Here is a 27,233-nt window from a genome sequence, read left to right as displayed (position 1 = left end):
GTTAGATAGCCAGTGTGGGTGCTGGTTCCTACAGGTGGCTGTTGTTTATGCTGGGGTTGGAAGAGGGAAATGGTGTCTTCAAGCTCTTTTGTTCCTGGAGAGGCCTTCTCATGATCTCTGTCTCTTGTAGGCACACTGTGAGATGAGAAAATCCCTCTCCCTCCCATCTGCCTCTGGTGTGTTTCAAACTGCTGGTTCTACACTATATCTCTGTGGGCTGTTTGTCATGCTGTCTCTTTAAGGGTGAAGCTTCCACTTCCAAATTCCCTCTGGGCCCTTGCGGATCCAAGCCCATCCATTTTTAAAATTCCAGGGTTAGCCACCCAGGGGCACCTGGATGGCTTAGTTGGTTGAGCATCCAACCTGATGAGCATCATCATCAGGTCATGATCTTGCGGTTCGTGAGTTCGAGCCCCACATCGGGCTCTGTGCTGACAGCTCGGAGCCTGGAACCTGCTTCAGATTCTGTGTCCCCCTCTTTCTCTGCCCCACCCCTGCTTGTACTCTGTCTCTGTCTTTCAAAAATGAATAAACATTTTAAAAAATTAAAAAACTCCAGGCTTTAAGTCCAGCTGGTTGTAAGAACTATGAAATTCATCCCCTCTCACTTACAAAGGCAAATATTACAGGGATGCGTCCTCCCTGTTCATGGGCTCCTCTGCATGAAAGTCTATTTCCCACACTTCTCTGCACCACCAGCTCCCTCACCACCACAGATGGTCAAGGTCTGTTTCACTCCCAGACCCCATCCTCATCCTTCCTACCTACTTCATTGTGGCCTTTTCTTTGCCTTTAGTTGTGGAGTTTGTTCTGCTAGTCTTTGGGCCATTTTCTGGGTTATTTACAATGATATGATGACTGTTATCTAGTTGTATCCATGGGTCAGGGTAAACTTAGGGTCCTCCTACTCTGCCATCTTCCCAGCCGACCATAATGACTTTTATTTCTTTTTCTTGTCTGATTGCTGTGGCTAGGACTTCCAGTACTATGTTGAATAAAAATGGTGAGAGAGGTCATCCTTTTCTTGTTCCTGACTTAAGGGAAAAACTCTCAGTTTTTCACCATTGAGGATATTAGCTGTGTGCTTTTCATATATGGCTTTTATTTTGTTGAAGTATGCTCCCTCTGAACCTACTTTGTTGAGGGTTTTTATCATGAGTGGATGTTGTACTATATGTCAGATGCTTTTTCTGCACCTATTTAAATGATCATATGGGGGTGCCTGGGTCACTCAATCGGTTAAGCATCTGACTTCAGCTCAAGTCATGATCTCATAGTTTGTGGGTTCGAGCCCCATGCTGGGCTCTGTGCTAACAAGTCAGAACCTGGAACCTGCTTCAGATTCTGTGTCTCCCTCTCTCTCTGCTCTTACCCTGCTCATACTCTGTCGCTCTGTCTCTCTCTCACAAAAAGAAAATAAACATTAAACATTTTTTTGGAATGTTATATGGTTTTTATCCTTTCTCTTGCTGATCTATTATGTTGATTAATCTATGATTATCAGGGTTTTCTTGCATCCCAGGAATAAACCCACTTGATCATGGTGAATTATTTTTTTTTAATGTACGATTGGATTAGGCTTGCTAATATTTGTTGAAGATTTCTGCATCTATGTTCATCAAAGATATTGGCCTGTCATTTTCATTTTGTAGTGGTCCTTATCTAGTTTAGGTATCAGGGTAATGCTGGCTTCATAGAATGAATTAGGAAGCTTTCCTTCCTCTTGTATTTTTTGAAATAATTTGAGACTAGGAATTAATTCGTCTTTAAATGTTTGGTAGAATTTGCCTGTGAAGCTGTCCAGTCCTGGATTTCTGTTTGCTTGTAGTTGTTTTTTTTTTTTAAATTACTGACAGAATTTAATTGCCTGTGATTGGTCTGTTCAAATTTTCTACTTCTTACTCAGTTTTGGGAAATTATGTTTCTAGGAGTTTATCCATTTCTTCCAGGTTTTCCAGTTTATTGGCAAATAATTTTCATATCATTATTTTATAATCCTATGTATTTCTGTGGTGTCAATTGTTTATCTTTCTGATTTTGACTCTTTTTTTGTTTGTTTGTTATGATGAGTCTGGCTAAAGATTTATCAATTTTGTTGATCTTTTCAAAGAACAGCTCATTTTCATTGATCTGTTCTATCATATTTTTAGTTTCTATATCATTTATTTCTGCTCTAATTGTTATTATTTCCTTCTTTCTACTAGTTTGAGGTTTTGTCTTTTAGCTCTTTTATGTGTAAAGTTAGGTTTTTTTATTTGAGATTTTTTTTCTTCTTGAAGTAGGCCTGTATTGCTATAAACTTTCCCCTTTGAACCACCTTTGCTGCATCTCAAAGATTTCAGACTGTTGTGATTTAATTTTCATTCATCTCTATGTATTTTTTTTTGTTTGATTTCTTGGTTGACCTAGTCATTGTTTAGTAGCATGTTGTTTAACTTCCATATATTTGTGCATTTTCCAGATTTTTTATTGTGGTTGAATTCTAGTTGTATAGCATTGTAGTCAGAAAAGATGTATGGTATGACTTAAATAGTTTTGAATTTGTTGAAACTTGTTTTGTGGCCACATTTTAGGTATATGGTGTTATACTTTACATCCTTTTATTTTGTGACTGCTTTGACTGATTTTTATAGTTAATTTTATGACTTTTGTGCTTCCTACTTTTCTTACATGGGGGGGAGGAGTAAAGAATGGGTTCAAACTTAACCATCAGCTTCATATATACTGCTACATGCATAAGATGTTATATACAAACCGGATAACCACAAATCAAAAACCAGTAATAGCTATAAAATTGGATTCCTTTTTCTTTATTTTTTTGCTTATCGCTAAAGAAAGCCAGCAAATTGTGAGAGAAAAGAACAAGAAAGGGAACAGAGAAGAACAGCAAAAACAACCATAAAACAACAAAGGGAAAATAAGTACATTCCTATCAATAATTACTTTGAATGTAAACAGACTAAGTACTCTAATCACAAGACATAGGGTGACAGAGTGGATTTAAAAAAAAAAAAAGGCCCATCTATATGCTGCCTACAAGAGTCTCATTACAGACATAAAGACACATGCTTTTCCTTCCCTTCACTTTCAGTCTGCATTTATCATGCAAATAGAAGTGAAAAGAAAGCCAGGGTAGCAATACTTATATTGGACAGAATAGACTTTAAAACAAAGACTGTAACAACAGACAAAGAAGGACACTATGTAATAATCAGGAGAACAATCCAACAAGAGGATATAACAATTCTAAATATTTATGCACCCAACATGAGAGCACCCAAGTACATAAAGCAGCTATTAACAAGTGTATTGAAACATATAGGAAGTAATCAATAGTAAGACAATAATAGTAGAGAACTTTAACACCCCAATTACATTAATGGATAGATCACCCAAACAAAACTCAACAAGGAAATGGTGGCTTTGAATGACATTTTGAACTAGGTAGATCTAACTTATATCCAAAACATTACATCCTGAAACAATAGAATACACATTCTTTTCAACTGCATGTGGAATATTCTCCAGAATTGAGCACATATTAGGTCACGTAGGCCACATGGTCTTTTCTTTCCACTGAAAAAGTTCCCTTTAACAGTTCTTCTAGAGCTGGTTCAATTGTCATGAATTCCTTTAACTTTTGTCTCGGAAGTTCTTTATCTATCCTATTCTGAATGATAGCCTTGCTAAATAGAGTATTCTTGGTTGCAGGGCTTTTTTTTTTTTTCTTTCGCTCAAATATATCCTTTAAATATATCATGCCACTTCCTTCTAGCCAGCAAAGTTTCTGCTGAAAAATCCACTGATAGCCTTATGGGGTTTCCCCTGTATATAATCGTTTTCTTTTCTCTTGCTGCTTTTAAAATTCTCTGTTTATCACTACTTTTGCCATATTAATTACCAAGTGTCTTGGTGTGGACCTCCTTGGATTTTTAATGGGGGCTCTCTGTGCCTCCTTGATCTAGGTTTCTGTTTCCTTCCCCCAATTTGGGAATTTTTCAGGTATTTCTTCAAATAATCTTTCTGCCCCCCTCCCTTTTCTATTTCTTCTCTTTCTGGGATCCTTATAATGTAAATGTTATTATGCCTGATGGTGTTGCTGAGTTTCCAGAGTCTATTTTCATTTTTCTTTTTCTTTCTCTTCTCTGTTCTGCTCTGCTCTGCTCTTCTCTTTCCCTTTCTCTTTCCCATTCAGCTTGATTGCTTTCCATTACTCTGTCCTCCTGGTCACGGATCCATTCGTCTGCTTCCTCTAGTTTACTGTTTATTCCATATAGTGTGTTTTTAATTTCAGTTATTGAGTTCTTTATCTCTGATTGGTTCTTTTGTGTGTTTTCTATCTCTTTGTTGAGGGTCTCACTGAGGTCCTCCCCTCTTAAGTCAAGTATCTTTGACCATGACTTTTGTTTTTTTTTATAATTTATTTATTTTTTAAATTTAGCATATAGTTAGCATATGGTCAGCAGTTAGCATATAGTTAGTTAGCATATAGTTAGCATATAGCAATGATTTCAGGAGTAGATTCCTTAATGACCCTTACCTGTTTAGCCCATCCCCTCTCTGACAACCCCTCCAGCAACCCTGTTTGTTCTCTATATTTAAGAGTCTCTTAGGTTTGCCCTTTCCCTGTTTTTATATTATTTTTGCTTCCCTTCACTTACGTTCATCTGTTTTGTATGTTAAAGTCCTCATATGAGTGAAGTCATATGATATTTGTCTTTTTCTGACGAATTTCGCTTAGCATAATACCCTCTAGTTCCATCCACAGTTGCAAATGGCAAGATTTCATTCTTTTTGATAGCTGAGTAATACTCCATTGTATATATATACCACATTTGCTTTATCCATTCATCCATCGATGGACACTTGGGCTTTTTCCATATTTTGGCTTTTGTGATAGTGCTGCTATAAACATTGGGGTTCATGTGCCCCTTTGAAACAGCACACCTGTATCCTTTAGGTAAATACCTAGTCGTGCAATTGCTGGGTCGTATGATAGTTCTATTTTCAATTTTTTGAGGAACCTCCATACTGTCTCCCAGAGCAGCTGCACCAGTTTGCATTCCTACCAACGGTGCAAGAGAGTTCCAGTTTCTCCACATCCTTGCCAGCATCTGTTGTTTCCTGAGTTGTTCATTTTAGCCACTCTGACCAGCATGACATGGCATCTCAATGTGCTTTTGATTTGTATTCCCTGATGTGATGAGTGATGTTGAGCATTTTTTCATGTGTCGGTTGGCCATCTGGATGTCTTCTTTGGAGCAGTGTCTATTCATGTCTTTAGCCCATTTCTTCACTGGATTATTTGTTTTTTGGGTGTTGAGTTTGATAAGTTCTTTATAGATTTTGGATACTAACCCTTTATCTGATATGTCATTTGCAAATATCTTCTCCCATTCTACTGGTTGCCTTTTAGTTTTGCTGATTTTTTTCCTTCAATGTGCAGAAGCTTTTTATTTTGATGATGAGGTCCAAGTAGTTCATTTTTGCTTTTGTTTCCCTTGCCTCTGGAGACGTGTTGAGTAAGAATTTGTTGTGGCCAAGATCAAAGAGGTTTTTGTCTGCTTTCTCCTTGAGGATTTTGATGGCTTCCTGTCTTACATTTAGGTCCTTCATCCATTTGAGTTTATTTTTGTGTATGGTGTAAGAAAGTGCTCCAGGTTCATTTTTCTGCATGTCGCTGTCCAGTTTTCCCAGCACCACTTGCTGAAGAGACTGTCTTTATTCCACTGGATATTCTTTCCTGCTTTGTCAAAGATCAGTTGGTCATACATTGGTGGGTCCATTTCTGGGTTCTCTATTCTGTTCCATTGATATGAGTGTTTGTTTTTGTGCCATCTTGCTGTGATTTTTGTCCTGTTCTTTCATTTGAGATCGATTCCTCTCTCCTCATTTTGTCTCTCTTTCTGTGTGTTGAGTCAGCTACACCTCCTGCTCTTGAAAGTAGTGGGCTTATGAAGAAGGATCCTGTAGTGTCCTGCAGTACAATGTTCCATGTTTACCAGAACCTGACATTTCAGGGCTGTCTCCTATGTATGTTGCATGCACCCTGCTGTTGTGTCTTGGCTGATTTTTTCCTTCAGTCATCTACCAGGGCTCCCTTTGCCTCTTGTGAGAGGAGGGTTTGGTCCCTGTGTTGGTAGGGGGCCAGTCTGGGGCCACCCTGGGCTTGAGTTGAGTCAAACCAGGCATTTTCCAGAGATGCAGTAGCACTGAACTGCAGGGTACTTTACTGTGTTCTCTGAGAAGCTTTTGTTGGTGGGCAGGGCCCACAGTCAGACCAGATATCTGTCCCCAGCCCACAGCAGTTGGACTGGTGTGTGTGTGTGTGGTTATTTTCCCTTCTCTTTGGGGCAGGAGTCACTTTGGATGGGTCTGGCCTCTATTTGGAACTGTTTGCACAATGCCAGGCTGATGGCATTGCTTTGGATAGGCTCTGACCAAGGGCATACTGGAGCGGGGGCATGTCTGCAGGAGAATGCAGGGGCAGCCATTCCCACAGATGTTCTAGGTGGGGGGGGGGGGGGGAGAAATGGCACCCACCAGCTCCTTTGTTATTGGAGACGTCTCCCTGTGATCCCTGACCCTCCAGCACATGTTCTGAGATTAGTAAATAAATGCTTCTCCTTTCTACCCAAGGCAGGTCTTCAAACTGCTGCCTCTATGCTGCAGGGTTGTTTGATGTGCTGTCTCAAGGGTGGCGTCTCCCATTTCTTCTTACCCTCCCTGCTCTCCCAGAGCCAAGCCCACTGATTTTTAAAGTTTCAAGGGGCTAAGCCCCTACTCGTTGTAAGAACTCATGAAATTATGCCCCTCTGTTTTTCAAAGCCCAATGTTCTGAAGATTCATCTTCCCTATGTGGGTCCCCCGTGCCTGGGATTCCTGGTGTGAGGGTCTGTTGCTTCTCTCTGCTCTCCTGGCACTTCTCCAGAGCTCCCATGGACAGTCCTGTGAGTTGATTTAGCTCTCTACTGGTTTTCGCCTTTCCTACCCTCTTTGACGTGGCCTCTTCTCTACATTTCGCTGTGGAGAGTCTATTCTGTCAGTCTTCAGGTCATTTTCTGGGTTATTTACGCTGATGTGGGTGTTACCTAGTTGTATCCATGGGATGAGGTTGAATTAAGGTCCTCCTATTCTGCCATCTTCCCTGAAGTCTCTGTATTAGCCAGAGTTTACAGATTGTAAAATAAGAGCCATTGGAATTATTTGTCAAGAGATTGCTTGAAAAATCTTGTCTTTCTCTCCCGTCAATATTCGTTCTCTGAGGCTGGCTTGTCTATGGTGGGTGTTATTAAGGTAAAACATGGAAGCATCATAGATCTACCTTATCCCCTACAAGGAGCAAGATTGTCCATCTGAACTAGCTGGGATAAAGGAATCCAACTCCTTTACCACATTGAAAACTTTGAGATACAGTGTTCATTCCAAGTATGTATGCAGGTATTTACTGTGGAAAATCACTACTTACAACTGTTTAGCAATGATTGCAGAATGACAAAGTGTAATAGTGAGTCCCTATATTAAATGTTTTATGCATACTTTGAATAACATGCAGTAATTTCAGAATTTTACTTCTCCTATGTTATGTTCTTATATTCTTGAGATATATATAGATACATATATTATTTTGAGAGAGAGAGAGAGCGCGCGCATGTGTGCATGCACAAGCCAGCAAGAGGGGCAGAGGGAGAGAATCCCAAGCAGGTGCCATGCTGTCAGTGCAGAGCCTGATGCAGGGCTCAATCTTACAAACCGTGAGATCATGACCTGAGCCAAAATCAAGAGTCGGATGCTTACCAACTGAGCCACCCAGGCTCCCCTTGAAATGTAATTTAATGTCTTGAATCTAATAATTTAAAAGTTGGTTTTGTATTTTCATTGTTGTATTTGACAAATATTGGCCCATCTGGATTGATTTAAAGCAAACCAACAAATGCTTCACGACTAAGAATTGAGAAGCACCATTTTCTATGTCTGTAAAGTCCCGGTGGCTTGTTGGCTGTTGACACCTGGCTCAGTGACCCCCCTCCCTCTTCATACCTATGTATTCATGTGGGGTCAGGACTCCAGCTTTGACAAAGCAGACTTGGGGGAACCAGAGACAGGATATTAGCTGATGAGGGCGGAGGTACCTATTTATCCAGTTCCTAAGCCAGGTACTTTGTCTTTTTGGTGGGTCAGTTCCAGAGCCTCTGCAGAACTGGGGGCACCCACTCAGAACAGCTGGGTGCATAATGCAATTACTTCTCCAGTCACAAGCTAGGACCCAAGGGCAGTGAAGGCCACTGGCTGGAAATCAGGCAACCAGGAGAGTCAGGAGTCACATGGAGCCACTGCTACACTGGGCCTTGGTGTCACAGGTGGTGAACAGAGGCCTCAGTGAGGACTTAGGGTTTATCTACTTGGGGGCTTAGGAGAACACCACCTCTGTTTTTTCTGTTCTGAAAAGACGTTCCTAAATTTTGGCCTGCCATTTGTGGACCACCTCTCCCAGTCCCTCAGTGGTGCAGCTACCTGGCCGTAGAAAATCCTGCCACATTCTGCCCTGCTCGTGGTCGGCACCGGGTTCCTGTTTTGCTTCTTTTCCCTGGGTCTCTCGTGTCTGCTCACAGGCATTGCCAAGCCTTCATGCTGCTGGCCTAAGCTAAAGGCTCCACTTTCCCTCTCTGGTCTTAAGTTCTTTGGGAAGAACTTTGGCTCAGAATCAGCCTGAGCCTTGGGCATTAGGGGGAATGCCCAAGTACTGCTGAACAGACACTTCCTCCAACCCTGGATTTGGTCACTCTGCTGGGCTTAGGACACATGGGCTAACGTATTAAAGAGGAAAGGGGTACGATATCTAGAGCCCACTCTCAAATGCTTTTGGAAAGGGCAAAGGACAAAAATTTTTATTTCATTTTTCTAATGTTTATTTATTTAGAGAGTGAGAACAAGCAAGGAGGGACAGAGAGAGGGCAACAGAGAATCCTAAGCAGGCTCCACACTGTCAGCGCAAAGCCTGATGCAGGAGTCGATCTCTGACGGTGAGATCATGACCTGAGCCCATATCAAGAGTTGGATGCTTAACCAACTGAGTCACCCAGGTGCCCCAACAGAAAGTATTTTTAAAAGGAAGATGTATTAAAAGGGGGTGGACTAATTTCCAAAGGTGGAAACACCCTACTATGGTATGTTTTGTAAACTATGTTTCGCTTTCTTCTGCCTCCCAGGGATGGCAGGGTATGTAGGAGCTGGTCTCCTTCCTGTTCTGAATTTCTTTACTGATACCCCAAGCCTGTGAATCTGCTGCCCCCTTGGCCTGGAATGCCTCCCTCCATTTCACCTGCTCAACTCAGACCATGCCTCCTGACTTCCCTCAATGTCTCTGTTCATCTCGGTAGCCTTCCCTGAATTGCTTTCCAGGGAAGAGCAAACCCACATGATTCCAGGACTGGATCCTCAGAGTAGGTTCTTCCAGGTCTCCTGCTGTCTTCAACGCCCTCTACTGGTTACAGAAAATGCTCCCAGCACAGGTTTTCCAGCCAGAAGCCCACGTTGAGCAAAGACTTAATTTTTTTCTAAATTTCCAATCCATTTAGGCAATTTGGCATAGCTTTCCACCTCCACAAACTTCTGGGATGAAGTCTAAGTTCTGGGTGACCGCAATCCTACGAGCTTGGGCGGAGGCACCCGTCTGCTTTCTTCCCCCTGTTGGACAGGCCCCCTAGGCATACCCGCCTCTCTGCTCCCAGGCAATGTGTGGAAGTGAGTCCCACATCTGCCTGGTGCCAGACACTCGGTGATCCCCTGGGGATCTCTCTGAGGAGACCCACTTGTTTCCATTTCTACTCTCATGTGGTCACTGTCCCAGGAAGGGCGAGGAGCTGCAGTGGTATTCTGGGATAGCTCCGCTTTCTCCGTCCCCCACTGTGAAACTAGCTCTTCTATATTTAGATCTTCAGACTCCTCTGGGGCTCTCCCAAGACCCTAGAGTTGGCCCTCCAGGGTCAGGGGAGGTGAGGGGCCCTCTTCAAAGCCCTCCTTCATGTACCAGCTCAAAGAACCTGTTGGGTCATGGGCGTTGTGAGGAGGCAGGAAAATGGCTCAGTAGGTTTCATCCCCAATCTTTTGGTCTTAATGCAAACATACACTCAGTTTTTTCTGTCCTCATTTAAACCAAGAATTTGACAACATCCCCTTGGGCCATGGTGCCTTCCAGTTCAGCGACCTGGGCTGGGGGTAGGACTCAGGAAATACAGGAAGAAATTCAACACGGGACAGGGAGGGAAAACCCAGCCGCCCCAGGATCCTCCTGCTATAGCCAGGAGACAGAAGAATGCATTTATGCTTATAGTTTACAAGACCTATGCTATTAGGGTGTTTCCCACCTTTTCAGGGTTCCTTGAATCTTTTTGAAATTTTTAATGTTTATTTTTGAGAGAGCAAGAGAGTATGCCAGTGAGGGAGGGGCTGACAGAGAGGGAGACAGAACCCGGAGCAGGCTCCAGGCTTTGAGCTGTCAGCACAGAGCCCGACACAGGGCTTGAACTCCCGAACCGTGAGATCATGACCTGAGTCGAAGTTGGACGCTTTAACCAACTGAGCCACCTAGGCGCCCCTTTTCCCCTTTTCTTTTTGTCTTTTAAATAAGCTCTATGCTTAACATGGGGCTCCAACTCACAACCCCGAGATCAAATGTCACGTGCTGTACTGACCCCTGAGCCAGCCAGGCATCCATCTTTTAAAAACAAATTCTTATTTGCTTTTTCCAGAAACACAGGAAAATGACTTGTAGACACATGTCAAGCCCCTTTATCTTAATCCTTTAGCATCTCCTAAGAAATGGGACAAGCTTTTACATAGCTACAGTACAACTGAGTTCATGAAATACTGATTCAGTATTTTTAAATACACCCAATATTCAAATTCCTCCGATCATTCCAATAGCTTTTATAGCAGGTGTTCTAGTTCAGAATCATGAGTGGCATTAGTTGTCTATATTCTCCTTTATTCTGATATAGTTCCTTGGTCTTTCATGACATTGACATTTTTAAAGGGAACAGGTACATGGTTTTATAAAATGTCCCGCAACTTGAGTTAGCCAATTTGTCAACCTCATGATTCAGGTTTTGCAATTTTGCCAGAGTTGCACAGAAGTGATGTGTGCTTCCCAGCACGTCACCTCAGGAGACACCTGATGGCAGTTTGTCACATTTGGTAATGGTAAATTTAACGACTTGAAAGTGGTGCATGACCGGTTTCTCCACTGCAAAGGTACCTTTTCCCCCTTTGCAAATTAATACACACTCTGTGGGAGAATATGTGCGTAATTATTCTATCGTTTTGGCATTCGTTAAGATGAGTTAGTTTTATGGTTGCAAAATGGTGGTTTTTCTAACGCTACTGGCCCTTTATATCAGTTACCCTACTACTGTAAGGAAGGGCCTGGACAAATGCATCCTAGGATCCTTTTCCCATTCCTCCTCAACATCTTTTCCCTCTGCTTGGAATGCCCTCCTGCCACCCCACCTGCACCCCGGGGCAAATCCTGCCCATCCTTGAAACCCAGATCCAGGGTCACCTTGTCTCAATGCCTTTCTTGCCCCAGCTGGGCAGATAAAGCCCTCCTTCTGCCTGTCCCCTTCAAGCAAGGTGGGTGCAGCTGTCTGGCCTCCTTGAGCCCCTTGAGACAGGGAGAGACTGGGCAGGCAAAGCTCCTTCCCAGGGCAAGACTCCCTACCAACTCAGCCTGGCCCTGCACAGTGGTTCTAGAACTTTAGCCCCAGAATCACCCGGAGGGCTTGGTAAAATACGGACGCCTGGGCCCTACACAAAGGATTTCTGATGTACTACCCAAGAAACTCACTGGCTTAACAGGTTTGTTTGTCCCTCAGATCACATGCCAAATTCGGGCTGGCACGGAGTCTGGTCTACATGGTTCCTCAGCAACCCAGGATGATGGAGGCCGTACCAACAGGTGACACCATTTCGACCTGTGCTTCAGGGGAAGGGGAGGAGCATGGAGAATCGTGCATGGATCTCTCTCTGCTCACAGCCCACAGGCCAGAACTAATCATGTGTCTTGTCCACGGCGGAGTGGCCAGGAAGCAGGGGGGTTAGACGGACCATTTGGTGAGTGCCCTGGTTGCCCTGTCGCAGCTGGGCAGGCCACCTTTCCACTTCCCAGACACCCCAGATGCTTTCCGGCCTTTGCGCCGGCTGCTCTCTGCCCACAGGGTCTTGGGCCAGATCTCACACCGTTGAATCAAATGCCACCTTCCTGGAGAAGCCTTCCTTGATGGCCCAATGTACACTTCCCTGTAATTCTCTGCATGGCCCTTATTATGCTACTTAGGTCCCCGCTACCTAGAACAATGTCTCACACAGTAGATACTGAAGATAAATTTACTCAGCCAATTAACATTTATACCAATTAACATAATATACCAGAGGTATATTACTGTTCACATTTTACAGGTTAAAAAAAAGCCCCAAAGGCCCTAAGGGGCCTGCCGAAGGTCACACCGTGACCAAATGGTAACATCTGATTTAAAATCCACGTTGCCACCACCCACGACTATGTTTGCCTGCATAATTTCACTGCTCACACATACTGAGGCAGCAGGTTCAGTCTTGTCCTTTTTGTCCCAATTCTCTGATATCCCTCTGCAATCCCTGGTCTTTAGACATGTCTTAATTCTGTGGAGGGCAATTTGGTGACCTCTATCTAGGAATTTATCTCACTGATGGGCTCCCATATGTGGAAAATTACATATAGGCAAAGGTTTTTTTCATTATAGGGCTGTGATAGAAAAGGCGGGAATTAACTCCATACCCAGCCCTAGGGTGAACGTGTTCATCGTGGGTACGTCAACACAGTATAATAGGGAATTCCCTGGAATGTAGGGAAGCTCTCGAGGTTCCAACTGGAAAGTTGTCTAAGGTGTAGTATTGTGTGAAAGGGTGGCTGTAACAGTATGGACAGTATACGGCTTTCATTTACTCGCCCCAAAGAGCTGAACAGCTTTAGGTGTCCCATAAAGAGATCTCCTCGATGAAAAATGGAATACAAGTCAGAATCCGAGTGTGGTTTCCATCATTTGAACTTATTTTATTGATATTCATTAGAGAAGGAAATTGTATTTTTCGATGCATTACAACACGCTTTTTTGGTAGTGGTTGCACAAGGTCGATCATGAACTATACTAAGTACTGCGACCTCCGAATTGCCGATTTTTTACACTGGTATTTCCTTTGGGGTGATGGGTGGCTCCTCTCTGAATACACAAAGTGGCCCATTCAATTCGTGGTTTTCATACTCCTTTGTGGTTCTACCTACTGCTTTAAAATACATTCAAATAAAAAAAAAAATCTCCTTGCAGTGAGTGCACGCATACAACCGAAACAACCCACACCTTCGTGTTCTGAGAATAAATACTCTAAAATCGGACGACTGACGTTTGCTCCTTTGAGACTTTCTCAAAGACGCTTCAGCGGGCGTGGGTTTCCACTCACTCAACTGGACACACTGGGGGAGGGGGCGGGGAACAGGGGACGGCAACGCGACACCTTCGTCTGCACGGGATGTTACCCTTCCGCAGATGGCTGGACCAAAGGACCACGGAACCCTGAGGGACGGCGCAGTCCTCAGGTTAGAATAAATAAGTTACCTGCTTGGCCTGGAATGCCACAGCCACGCCGGAACCGGAAAGGAGGGCGCATGTTTAAAACACAGCACGCACCAATAAATAAAAGGTCCGAACTTCATCAGCGCCACCCACAGGACCAGGCTCCCTTGTTCACGCACGGTTCTTCCCACAAGCACCTATCTTCTCCTAAACAGCGGCACAAGGAGACACAGGCCTTCACGGGAGCGGGAGAAGATACGTCTGAGACGTGAGGGCCCAGGGTGTGGGCGCCGAATGCCTGCCTGAAGACCACATCCGTGAAGACACGCGGGCCAGTCCCGGGGCGTCCCAGGAAGGACTGGAACCAGCAGACTGCCACAGCCCCCTTTCTCCCGTGAACTGGTTTCGTATTACGTACGGGTGGCTGGGGTTCCTTTTACTTTCACTGCTGACAGATTCCACTCCCAGCCTCCTCCCCGCACCCGCTTTCCCTTTAATCGCATTGTTAAACGTGTCGTCTCGGGGCTGGGACACGGGGTCCCCAAGCCCCGCCGCTCTCTCATCAGCGGTTCGGTATGAGGAAAACCGTACGGTGTCGGTGTCCTGGAACCACGGGACGCGGACTGTGACGCGCCATCTAGTACCATTACTTCCCTGCCTATAAAAAAGACAGACAACGGAACCCTCACACAGGACACACGGGGGCTGCCGCAAGGGGCGACGGGAGCGTGGATACATTCTTCCAGGTCAGACCTGCGGCCTGACGAATGATTACGGGACAGCGAAGGGCGACTGAGGTCGAAGGCATGGAAAGAAAAAGTCCCACCTCAAAAAAAAGAAGCGACTCTCCGTTGAAGCAGAGGAGTGAAGGTCTCGAGGAAGCCGGGCCGCCCCTGAAAGAAAGAACAGCCCTGCGCTCCCGAAAGCTACATCAGCTGCGTGGGGTCGCAGCCCGAGGCTCCTGCCGCGCTTCCGGGGCGAGCGAGGGGAGGCGCCCAGAGACACCGGCCGGCAGAGGCGTGGTGCCCCGTGCCGGCTCGCGATGCACAGCGCTGGGAGCCACAGATTCACTGGTTTCCTATCCATGGGATAAGAACGACTGGCGGGGGGTTCAGTGCTTCTCAAAGGAGAGGAGGAGAAAGGGCCGCCCGCCTGCCCCTGTCCCCGGCCGCACAAAGTCCCGGTGACAGCAGTGACAGCCAGGGCCCTTCCCGTGGGAATATGGAGGAAGGGCAGGGCGGATACAAGTCTCCAGGTCCTATGTACACACTGTACAAAGTCTCCACTCTTCCCCCATTAGGCACGAGGTTGATTTGTCTAGCTCAAGAGGGGAGGGGCGGAGGGGGAGAGAGGGAGAACGCGCAGTGCAGTGGGGGAGAGAGGGAGGCAGGAGCAAAGACGGGTCTCCTCCAGGGGAAGGGCCCCCCTCCCGTCCTCACCGGAAGCTAGTTTGTTTGGGGAGCTTAGCACCCATCAAGATGCCCGAGGTGAGAGTCACGGGGGCTTTCATCTGCATGCTGGACCCCACCATGGTGGGGAAGCTGCGGTTCCGCCGGATGCCGCTGTTGAGCTGCAGCCCGCCGATGGCACTCGTGACCGTGGGGCATCCCAGAGGCAGGCCCTCGGGGACCAGGCCCCCGGGGACCAGGGCCTGGGCTGGGCCCGGGGGCCCACAGAGGAGAGGTCCCTGATCCTCAGTCAAGGTGGGGACGTGGGCTCGCCCTGAGTTCACCACTTTGGCCACGCCAAACCTCCTGACTTTGTCCACGAGGTTGAGGTTGGAGACGGACACGTCTGTCTGGCTCTCGCTGCTCCGGACGTTCTTCTTCTCCCTCACCTCCCTCAGGATGGAGCTGGCCGGCTTGGAAGCCAGGAAGTTGTCGTAGGGAGGGCTCGTGCACTTGAACTCAAAGGAGGGCGGGGAAGACGTGGGTGTCTGCAGAGGCGAGTTGGGTGGGGTGGAGGGGATCACCGCCATCCTGGGGGTGTAGGAGTGCAGGAGGGAGCCCCGGCCGGCCCTGTCCCAGCTCTGCGGGTCATATACGGCCGCGGAGATGCCCCGCTCCTTCAGCAGCCACACCAGCCCCAGAGACGTGCTCATGGTGGTCGTGGACTCGCGGGTGTTCGTGAAGGACTCGGCCAGGCTCAGTCTCCGTGGAGTGCACGGGGTGGCCACCGGCGTGGACTTCAAGTGGCTGGTGCCACCACAAGCTGGAGTTGGAGCCGAGTTAAGGCTGATAAGAAAGGACAAGAGGTCATTCATCAGAAAATGCCCACGAGCCCCCACGAAAAGGTTCGTGGCCAGTCTCCCGCAGGAGTGCAGGGAGGACCCGCCCAGGCTCCCCAGATGCCTCTTTCTATGTCTGTTCCTCCCTCCCGCCCCTGGGGGCCTTGGATTCCCTTGCGTGGGGGCATGGTTTAAAGTTAACAAGCTGCACATGAGTCCCTTGTCTCAGCCCCGGAGGGTGGAGACAACTGTCCCCTTGGCAGGTGACGAAACTCAGTCTCAGAGGTTAGGTGGCTGATTCAGTGTCACGCTCAGCTACTGAGTGGAAGACCCAGGATTCGAGCCCAAGTCTGGGTGACCCCAAAGATGGGGGGTGGGGGAGCCCTTCAGCAGAGAGGCTTTCTTTCCCTACCCCATTACTCAAGTTCCGGTGTTCCTTCCTACTGACTACTCCCGAGGCAAGAAGTTAACCGGGACTCGGGATCTGAGAGCTTACCCCCAGGAATGGCCCCAGCAGGTGGAGAGCCCGTGGGTGAGGGGGAGACAGGCTGAGGGGTGTGCATCACAGCAGCAGCACTCCCCGGCCTCCTGACTTCCACTATAGCGCCCTTCCCTGCACCGTGCTTCCCCCTTAGTCCTCCTCCCGTGGTTGCCGATTCCACCTCTGTGAGCGGAGTTATGGGGTCAGAGGCAGCCGTGTCACGTACTATCAGGCCTGCATCTATGGACCTATCTAGAAAAAGGCTCACGGGAGGTGCGACACCTGTGTCACCAAAGGAAAGCAGCAAGATTTCTCCATCCACTTGTGTCATGCTGGCTGAGGACCCACTATGTTCCAGAAGCTGGAGTCCAGCAGTAAAGGGAGTGAGGCCAGCGCAGTATAACAGGGGCTGCAGGGGGAAAGACATTGCTGTCTGCTTAAAAATCAGGAAAGACCCTCTCTTAACAGCTGGTGCAGGGATGGGGCCAGGCCACAAAGGCATGGAGGTCCTTCACAGTTGCCGGCTAAACCCCTAAGGGCAGGGCAGCACACCCTGGTACCTCCCCAGGGCCATGGCAGGGGCTGCAGGTACCCCTTGGAGCAGGCCAGCTGGGTGGGCCCCAGGAGCTGGGGGAACAGAGCCCTCTGTCCCCAGCCTGGCAGAAGGAAGGCCAGATACCTTGGGCAAGACACCAAGTAGGGGTATGGGCAGGGAGGGGCCTCGCTCTGGAGCAGGTCCCAGGAATGACCTGAGCAGGGGCCTTCTGCTGGGGGAGGGAGGGTTCACAAGCACGTTCGAGCTAAGGCATTGTTTGGCTGCACACTGGGGTGACCTTGCCACTGGCTGGTCAGCACAGGGTGAGAAACCCAGAACAGGCCCATCTTATGCAAGCTAAGGGTTTGGGATGCTGGCGGGTCGGGAGCACTCAGAGAAACACAAGATTAGAAGCCACAGCAGATTCCTAAGGTTAAGAAATGGATTCTCCAAAAAGCACAAGTGGAATTCTACAAAACTGGTCTACAAGCAGTAGGGGGCAAAAACATGGGGGACTTAAAATCTTGTTTACAAGGCCATTCTGAGGAAGATCTTTCATTTGGTCTCAAGCTGCCATTCTTCCAAACCCAGGCAAAAAGCCTTCTCTTGCTAGTGAACGCCCAAGACTTTTCTGTCCCTGATGAGGCTCCGTGGACCCCGAGATGGGGACAGGAGTGCTGTTTTGAGTCCTACGGCTTAGAAGATCACCAGGCACCAGCCTCTCCCGGGAGAAGCCCCAGAGCGTGGTAAAAAACCTAGAGCTCTTCCAACACCGGGCTACGGGTGGGGATGCCGGCTTCTCCAGAGGCAGGAAGGGAGTCAGAGAAGACAAGCTCAGATGTGGATTCCCTTTCTGCTGAGAACTTCGGTTAGGCCCATATTAGTGCCGGCACTCGGCTCAACTGAGCATTTAGAGGGGTTAGGGGCATCCACTGTCAAGGCCACGTTAGCCAGGCACAACCACAGAGACACATCCACGCCTAAGTCCTGGGTTAGTGGCGGCCACGCGTGCACACACAGCTCCTTCCAGGTGGCCCTGCCGGGGGCAGGCACCGCTGGCGGTGTGCTCACCCCCTGCCTCGCCTGTGGGCTCATTCTCTGCCCTACATCTCCTCTCAGCTCGACGGGGCATAGGGCCGCTTCGTCGTCCTCCTCACATGACCTGCGGAGAATTATTCATAGTTTAAGGTGTTCCCTGGGGCGGCGGCTCCCTCCGAGCTGGCCCTGCTCACCTCCCTCCCTTCCAGCTTCACCTGCATTCGCCCCGGGCCTTGCTCGACTGCACCATACAGAAAAGGGCTGAGGGGGTCACCTCACCCCGTGGAGGGAGACCGTTTTCTCTTTCACTAGAAGCTGTGGAAGGCCTGAAACCAAGCCAAGCAGACCACCCCAGGCCATACAAGTCCTCCTGCCAGACAGTGTCAATCTCTATCGCTTCTGGAAGGCACCGAAGGAAAATGGGCCATGCTGGGCACACGGCTGGGTCTTCGAGTCTTATCCTTTCAGTCGTTACACTGTGGCTGTGGCACGTGGTTCCTGCAGTCTATTCCAGAGGCACGCGGCCTCCACTCTGTGAAGGAACCCCATGCTCTACTGACAGACTTTGGGACAAAATCCCAACGGACGTGGCTTTGCTGACTGTGGAAGCGTCAATTTCGGCTGGTTAGGGAGGGACGCAGCCAGCTAAAAAGGCACCTAGAGCCTGGGTCCACGTCTCTCTGTGCTGGATCTGAATCAAAAAGGGCCTCAACTCAAGAGGGAAGATGGGACCCCAAACAGCAGGTGCTACAAGACGCCTCAGCTGGCCCAAGTTGGTTCTGAATGAGCCTCTCAATTTCGGCTTTTCTTGCCAGTAAGCCTTGCAGGAAGCGCCCCGACCTCACCCCATCCTTACCCACCCCGGGGCCAGGGTCCCTTACCTTGGCGTGACCCGCGTGAGCTCATCTGAAGGATGCAGGATACGACATGTGGTGAAGGTGAAGGTGGAGTTGGTCTGTGACATGCACTTCCCAGGGTGGTGTGCTAAATTGGGGGAGGGGGGAACAGAACATATTCCTCGCATCCAAGTAAACCCATGAGAAAGTTAAAATCCCAGCATGGCCCTCAAGGGACAGAAGAAGCGATGAGCTACCTTGTTAACCGGATCTGGGCAAGGAAGGTGTAATCACATGTTCTGGATCGAAGGTGGTCTTTCAAAAATAACCACACTTTTGAGCACTGGTTTGCAGAGCATCAAATTGCAGCTTCCGACCCAATCCAGACAGGGTTCCCCATCAGCGTTCTTTGGCCAGTAGTGGATCCAGTTTGAAGAGCTAATGAGCCCTTGGGGGTAATCTGGTTTCCCTCCTCAGGGGTCAGAATCAGCTTCCTTCTTGTGGTGTTTCACACTTCTTTTTACTGGCAAACAGGTGCCAAGTTCTGCCAAGGAGAGGGGAGAGGCGTGGGGATGGGGAGGGGCCTTGCCACCCAGAAATGGGGCAAGGCCCACATGGCTCCCTTTCCTGTGTACACGGAAAGGGGCTCGGGGGAGCTGGCTCCACTACTGTCTATGTGTGGTCCGCAGGGTGGGAGATGGGATGTCAGCTGCCCCAACAACAAGCTGGCAAGACTCCCAGAGCCCAGGGCTGTCTTTAGCTCCAGGATCAGGTGCGGTCTGACACACACCAGTGCGTGCGGCCCCCGTCCCCCGGGCCGCTTTCTTGCCGTCTCTAGGATGTCTGATTTCTAATGAAAGAGAAGTTGTCCTCAATGTATTTCCTTTTAAAGCGCTAAGGGGCTGTTGTTAAGGCAGCTGAAGACTATGATTTGGGGCAAAGTAAATCACAGAAGCATTAGGAACATGCATCAGAAAGCTGGCGAGTGGGAAGTAATAAGTGATCGAGTCTATGGGAGACATCATGATTGTAGAGGTCACCCTCGTTCATAACTCAAATGCAAAAAAAAAAAAAAAAAAAAAAGGAAAAGGAAAAAAAAAGATGCTGCTCTGGATAGCATGCACAATGGCACAATGCGGTAGTGGGACGACCCCCCCGCCCTGCCCGTCCCGACACCCCTCTAGCAGCTCAGCCCCCAGAGACCTCTTGGGGGAGGGAGAACGCATTTGGTTCTCAGAGGCCATGAGCACTCCAAAGATTCAAAAGGCCGCGAACTAGAATCTTCTAGCTCATTCTGGCAAGTTTTCCCTTGGGTTTGACAAAAAGGAAAACAAAACAGAAGAGATTGGTGCCCCAAACCTACAGATCCACACGCAGCTGACTGGGTCTTAAAAAACAAAAAAATAAAAAAAAACAAAACAAAAAAAAGCCCAGAACCAGATGAAACAAAAACTGTCGGAGACAGGCAAACTGAAGGCAGGCAGGACAAGGCCAGAGCACAAAAATGGTGGCAGGGACTAGAGGCGCCAACGTAAGACTGCTGTGCCCTGATTATGATGGTCCAACTCATCTCTCTGGGTCGAGGCAGGCGCCCGTGGCCCCTGGAGAGGCAGCCAGCACTCCAGCCACCAGAGCCAAACCTTAACCACGGGCAGCACCGGGCAGAGCAGGAAGGGGCAAAAACACACATGAAAACAGCCTTTATGAATCTTTCTCAACCGATAAATGTGACGGCTTAGGAACCGGGCAGGGTAACTGGAAAATCACGGCCAACAAAACAAAAATGGAAGAAGCTATGAAGAAAAGGCAACCAAACAATCACGATTCTCTGGCCACAATAAGATCTAGCAACAAAAGCAATAAAAAGCCTGAGAGAAGCATCCCAAATAACAGGCGTGAGGGGTTATTTGGGAGGGAGGGAGGAAAGAAAAACGCAGGAAGGAGAGGTAACGAAGAAGACACAACAGTGGAAAGAGAGAGCACCTTGAAAACAAAAATCAAAAGCAAGGCTGGCTTTAATTAGGAGTGGACCCCATTTAAACACGGGAGATTATCGAATCAAAAGGTCCCAAAGGTTCGCTCCTCTCCCCCCACCACGTACTGGATCTTCCCTTGCGACACGTGGTGTAAGATGGACATTTTAGAGACATGGTGGCATCAGCAGAAGCAAAACCCATCTGACACAGATGGGTTTGGGGACAGGAAAAGGCTGCTAAAATTCAGAAGCCGTCATTTCCCAGAAGCAACCGATAGGAAGATCAACAGGAAGGAATCAAAAGTGCCAAGCCAGAGGTTCGGCCCCTCCGAAATACCACTGGGACGCCTGGCCCCGCTCTCCGCGCGTCACCACTGCCTGCCGGGCTGCAGCGTTTCCCTTCCTTGGGACACAACACAGAGACAGTGAGTCGCCCGAGGCCTCTGGTGCTCCCCACGGAGCAGCCACAGGCTGATTCCCAAAGCCCTGCCTGCGGGAGAGCAGTTCCTCCAAGAAAGAGGCACAGGATGCCTTCTCGCCAGCAGGGGCAGGGGCTCAGGGGGAGGGCTCCCTCCTGGAGTCCCCTGGTCCCCACGGGACACCAGAGCCCTGCCTCAGCAGCTGTGTGCGCACCTCCTGCTGCCCACCCGGGGCTTCCGAGGACAGGGTTGCTTGGATTTAACACTCGGACTTCCTGCTTAAATCCTTTTCCTCCTCCTCAGTCTGGGCTGCAGGGCCGCACAGCCTTGCTCGGGGACAGCACCACGTGGGTTAGAGGATTCACACCGACAAGGGCTTCCCTCGAGCGTCCCCTAATCCCTCATTATTCACATCTGTTCCTTCTCTGCCAGGTTCTGACACGGCTACAAAATCCTAATCTATCAAAGGGGACCTTTAAACTGAGTTAATCCTTGTTATTCGAGACCGTCTACACTGGTGAACTACACGCAGGGGGCCAGCGTACACATTCGTTTTTCTGCAAACATGCCTCGTGCAGGCACACCCCCTTGGCCAGCCGCAGGTCGGGGCACGGAAGGGCTTTCCGAGGGCAAGAGCTACCCTGCTCACGTGCTCTCTGATCCGTCCGTGCTTTCTGCCTAGAGCAGGTGCACTGGGTAAACGGTCTGACGGGCTGTGCTCCTCTGGAGGGGATAAGGGTGGCGAGGACTGACGGCGAAACTGGGCGCTCGGGATCTCGCCGCTGCAGCTAGTGATGGGGCCCACGGTCTCCGGTGAGCTGGGGCTTCCTCCCTGCGTGGCCTTGAGACAGCACTGAGGACTACGCAGACCTGGGTGATGGCTGCTCGGTGGACTGTTTGGGCCGCCCGGGGACGGGCGGGAAAGCCCACTGCTCTCCCCGTGGCCGCCTGCTCTAATTGTGAGGAGAGCAAAGGGTCACTCTGGTGGGGACATGAAGCGTGACCAAGACTCTGCCGGTCTCCCACCCGTATGATGTGATTTGTACACAGCGACCCGTGCATTTCAGTCAATCCGAGTGGTGCTGTCCTTCCCCCCATACCTCGGGCTGGTAATGTGCTGGGGAGAACAGGAACTTCCCCTTTAAGGGCCATCATGGCACCCAGTCCTTAAAAGAGCCCTCATGTGAGCCCACACGGATGCCAAAAACTATACCTGCACCCGGAGGTTTCTAAGGAGTCACCAAAAACACACCAGGGCAAGGCTATTTCAAAGGGGATTTCTGAGGACGGAGAAGCCTGGCCATGCCACACACCGGAGATTTTCTTTCTTTTTGCTAACATGAATAGCTTAAAAATCAAACTTGCAAACACATCCCCAGATCCTGGAAAAAGAGGACTCTGCCTTTGTGATGCACTGAAAGCTTCCGTATGCTCTTCCCCACTTTCCATGGGAAGAGGCCAAACCTACGTAAAGTGAACAAAATGCCTCCAATGTTTTCCTTTTCTTAATTTGAACACATAGCGTGTGAAGTTGCTGTCACACAGTTCGGATCTGCTTCGCAATTTCTATAAACTCATTAACCAACGCACACGCCCATGTTCTCTCTCCCACCTGCCCCTACAGTTCCAGTAGCTGCCATCACGTCAACAGCGGTGCCCACGGGCCAGCCTTTTCTATCCAAGAAAAACCAGACCCACAGAAAACAGAAACCATGGTCTATGCAGCTTAAAGGCATGGCTTGAGCTAAATCCTAAGAGCATCAGCACCTTTCCTTGGTTTTGCTTTGGTTTTGTTTTTACCTTTTTACTAGCTCCTAATGACTGTTACTTTTTGTTCAAGGAATAATCACATTTGGGGGAAGGGAAGGAGGCGGACATGTCTGCCTGTCAGCTGCTTGCCCATTAAAAAAAGAAAGAAAGAAAGAAAGAAAAGAAAGAAGGGGCAAAAGGCAATGCTTTCGAATTCTTCCTAAAAGACTTAAAATGTCAGGGCATAGGAAAATGCTTTAGAGACTTCTTTCTGTCACTTCTTTATATAACTCTGCCCATGATTTTTTCTGGGAAAAAAAGAAGTTTCATGAGTTCCTGTGGGAAAAGCTCCATAAATCTTTTGTGTGCCCTCTGTTTCATCATTAATATAAATACTGTGTCCAGGGTTCACGTGGCTCTAACAAGCGTTTTCCTCTGGAGGGTGGGGAATCCACAACAGTTTCTGATACGGCAGTGCATTTCCTCCCTTCTTAAAAAAAATAAGTGATTTTAAGCTAAATGGTGTTACAGGGTGGTATTTTTTAAGCCCTTAGCTCCAGGCTTAACATGGGCCCCCGGAAGGCTGCCTCTTGAGCATTTCTTCAACATAGCCCCTCGTCTGTCCCTGCAGCTCAACAGAGACCTCCAAGCCCCTGTCGCAGACCCGGGCCTACAGGCACCAGGAGGTTTCTATCACAGAGATTTTTAATAAGCCACACAAGATCTTTTTCTGGTTTCTGTACAACTTATTTTTGGATCCTGCAAAATTAAAATAATTAAAAGCCCGTTTTTTTCCCATTGCGCCAGGCTATTCCCTGTTTCATCTAAGGAGTATGTGATTTAACCGATGAGCATTCTCACAGCTTTTCATGCAGAGAGGGGCAGAAATTCCCACAAGTGGTCCTTAAAATACCCTCTGGAGAAAAAGGGATTTTTTTTTTTTAAAGAATTGTGGTTAAAATGTCGAAGGGGCAAAATGCAAAAGTCTCTTTGGAGCCTCTGGGTGCTCACAAAGCTCGGCCCTAGACCTTGTCCTCTCGTCCTTCCTTCTGTGGCAGATGCCCGCGGGGGTGGGCAGCTGGCCTGACTTAAGCGGCACCAAGAGCGTCCCAGCCAAGTGCCTTCCAAGCCAGTTCAGGGGCGCACTTCCCCCTCCCACCACTAGGTGGTGCAGCCGGACAGCTCACCCCACCGCCAGCACCCACCCCGGAGCTCCTCCGCTGAGTGTCAGCAGCCTGCGCCCCCCCCCCCGCCGCCGGCGGGCGGGGGGCCCCCCCCCCCCCCCCCAGAGCACGGGAAGGCTCCCCTATGGTTTTCAGAGGTGAGGCTGCCGTCCGGAAAGCACTCCCGAAGCGCAGGCGTGTTCAGCAAATTGTAAGCAGGGTTGACTCCAGCTGGCGGTTTGGGGAGGAGTCAAGGACCTCACTCTTCATGTTTCCACCTCCTGGTAGCCTCTGGCCCTGTTCCGTTCTGGTCTAATAGGTATCCCGATGCAAGAGCACCGGGCCTTCCTTAGTATTGCCTAACACCAGTGGGTCTGAGCAGACCACCTGCTCTGTGCACAAGGAGCAAACTCCTGTAACCGCTCCAGAACGAAGGTTGGGTTGGTCACGTGTCATCAACTCTTTCCGTGGAGACAGAAAGGACCTTGCCTACACCCGAAGTTCTGTGAATCGAAGGAACCGGGCTTCCCTTCCAGACCCATCGGGCTCCCACGGCCCTCTCTCCCTCAGGACCCACGTGGGTCCTGGGGCAGAAAGGACAGGAAGGCGGGCCTTTATTCAGGCTCCTGCCCCACGCATGCGCTGAAGTACTACTCAGCGGGCCCCACTTCCCCTCTGGCTCCTTTCCTCCACAGATCCCCGACCTAGGTGTCCACTAAGGGAGCTACGAAAGAAGCCAATTCCTGGCCTGTGCCTGGGGTGCTGGGGGGAGGTCCACGCTGCAGCTTCAGGCTACTTTCAAGGGCTGTTGTGACCAAAGGTGAGTTCTGCCTTCAACACTTACTTTGGCACCTCGGCCCCAACTCCACTGCGGGGCCACAGCCAGACAGGCCGCTCTGACTGGCATGAGCCTGCTCCAGGGGAATTTCCCCCACCTGAGTGGCCTTCCTGTGCGTGAGCGTGAAAATAAACGGGCCTTCCCTTTCTTCTGTGCTGCTTTCACCCTACTTCTCCCTCCCCTTTAAGGATCAGGGCGTCCAAAACAATTCAACTAAACAGCCCGACCATCTGCCGACTTAACTGCATGACTTTAAAACTCTGATCTTGGGGCGCCTGGGTGGCGCAGTCGGTTAAGCGTCCGACTTCAGCCAGGTCACGATCTCGCTGTCCGTGAGTTGGAGCCCCGCGTCGGGCTCTGGGCTGATGGCTCAGAGCCTGGAGCCTGTTTATGATTCTGTGTCTCCCTCTCTCTCTGCCCCTCCCCCGTTCATGCTCTGTCTCTCTCTGTCCCAAAAAAATAAACGTTAAAAAAAAAATTAAAAAAAAAAAAAAACAAAAAAACTCTGATCTGAATCTTTTCTCACGTGCCGGGCTCCTCCCTACAAATAAACACCTAAAATTCACAACATGGACAGTACAAGATAATGACTGTTTCTGAGAAAGTGTACTTTCTATAGGAGTTAATAACATACAATGTCCCTGAAAAAGTAAAACTATAATCTAAAAAATTGTTTTAAACAATCCATTTTAATCATCTAAATTATTTACAAACAACAAGGAATCACTTTTTTTTAAGACAGGGGCTTATAAAAATCAGCCAATAATGATACAATAATACATTAAAATGTATTAATTTTTTTTTCCGTGCTCAAAACTTTTTCTCCACGAGCTAACAGGCTCTAGATAAAAGTGCCTAATATATAAGTCTCCCCAGTTTCCTCCCTTAGGAATAGTTGCAAGAAAAAAGGCTAACCCTTCCCGTCTTCAGTTTCTCCCTACTAAGTATTCCCAGAGGCAGCTCCTGGGACTGTGCTGTCTGGCACCACAGAAGCCTAAGCCATCAGGGCACCTGGGTGGCTCAGTCGGTTAAGTGTCTGACTTCTTGCAGTTTTGTGAGTTCAAGCCCCACACTCACTCTTTGCTGGCAGCACAAAGCCTGCTTGGGGTTCGTTCATTCATTCATTCACACTCTCCCTCTCTCTCTCTCTCTCTGACACTCCCCCATTTGTGCTGTCTCTGTCTCTCTCAAAATAAATAAATAAACAAAAAAAAAAAAAAGAGAAACCCTAAGCATTAGGGACAGACCAAGGCAGGGACCAGACCAGCCCGGATACAAATCCCAAGACAGACTATGCCCTAGTCCTTCCTGCTGAAGCTTAGCTATTTACCTGTGACTCCAAGACTGTGTACAGAGTGCCACTTGGGGCCTCTCGGGTGATTTATTTAGAGTGACATGCTTCTTACATTCCAGTAATCAAAACGGTCCTGTTACTCCCAATAGAGAGAAAAGGGCCAAATCGCTGTTTGCACCGATCCCCTCTGAGCACTGAGCTTTTAACAACTCTGACCCAGCAAATGAGCTCCAAAGAACCCTTCTCTAAATGCTCAGCCCTTTCCTGTGTTACCTTCAGCGATCTATAGAACTCTTTCTGAATGCATGCTTCCAACCTGCGATCCCTCTAAATGTCAACTATAGATTTGTGTGCCTCTCTTCAAAGTTGCTGGGATGAATCTGCTGAGGTTTGAGGAAAGAGGGAAGAAGCAATTGAATACGTCTTTGTCTAGGGTAAGGAAAGTGGTCAGGACTTATGTCCTCATAATTGGTCCCCTCTCCCCCTCTGACCTTCAAGAGAAGCTCTTAGCTGACTTGACAAGTTTTACTCCTTTTGTGTAACTTCTTGAAGACACAGTTAATGATGCTTCTTCACACTTAAAGCATTCACTTTCTAGTCCATGTAGGACTACAGGGAGAGGTCATCACAGCTGACACGATTCCTACAGTTTCAGTCACATAAATCAGCAGACGCCGTGCTTCCCATACCACCGTCTGCCTTCCGGAAGGACAACGGTGCTGCTCACAAAGGTAAGTGACAATACCACAGCTGGTCTCCCGTTCTGAAGATATTCAGTAATAAACATTTTCATTCCCTTGCAAGCTTAACCTGATAACTGCTAAGAAAGTAAATAAGCAAACCATCAACCTATGTGCTAAACCAATCCTTTTTACTTTGAATCCTTTACCTCTGAAATTGATGTCAAAGAGAAAAGGAAAGTTGGGTCCAAATAAAGTCCCTTGCCACAGGCATCCAAACTTAGCCTGGGAGGCGCCATCACGAACCTCAGCTCGCTCCTGCCCTGCACCTCAGCGGGGGGGGGGGGGGGGGGGCCAGGAGGGCTGTGGGCAAAGGTCAGCAGGAGGCCCC

The 27,233-nt window shown here is 48.6% G+C and overlaps 1 protein-coding gene across 9 annotated transcripts in view; it reads right to left on the bottom strand.

Annotated features, from left to right (window-relative positions):
* Positions 1–13,064: 13,064 nt before the first annotated feature.
* The window catches only part of TRAK1 (trafficking kinesin protein 1), a 125,208-nt gene continuing 111,039 nt past the window's right edge, over positions 13,065–27,233 (bottom strand). For 8 of the 9 annotated variants that reach the window (XM_040479915.1, XM_040479909.1, XM_040479910.1 and 5 more), the window contains 2 exons: positions 18,770–18,872; positions 13,065–15,841 (listed from right to left, as the gene is read on the bottom strand). In XM_040479915.1, coding sequence (XP_040335849.1) covers positions 15,043–15,841; positions 18,770–18,872 — 902 coding nt within the window. In that variant the 3' untranslated portion in view covers positions 13,065–15,042. Of the gene's footprint in view, positions 15,842–17,921; positions 18,013–18,769; positions 18,873–27,233 lie in introns of all 9 variants that reach the window. The other variant, XM_040479917.1, reaches the window with a different exon arrangement.

The sequence above is a fragment of the Herpailurus yagouaroundi genome, unplaced genomic scaffold (genome assembly GCF_014898765.1).
Source record: "Herpailurus yagouaroundi ecotype Mexico unplaced genomic scaffold, PumYag 159, whole genome shotgun sequence".
Lineage (NCBI taxonomy): Eukaryota > Metazoa > Chordata > Mammalia > Carnivora > Felidae > Herpailurus > Herpailurus yagouaroundi.
This window is presented reverse-complemented; position numbering and strand designations above follow the sequence as displayed.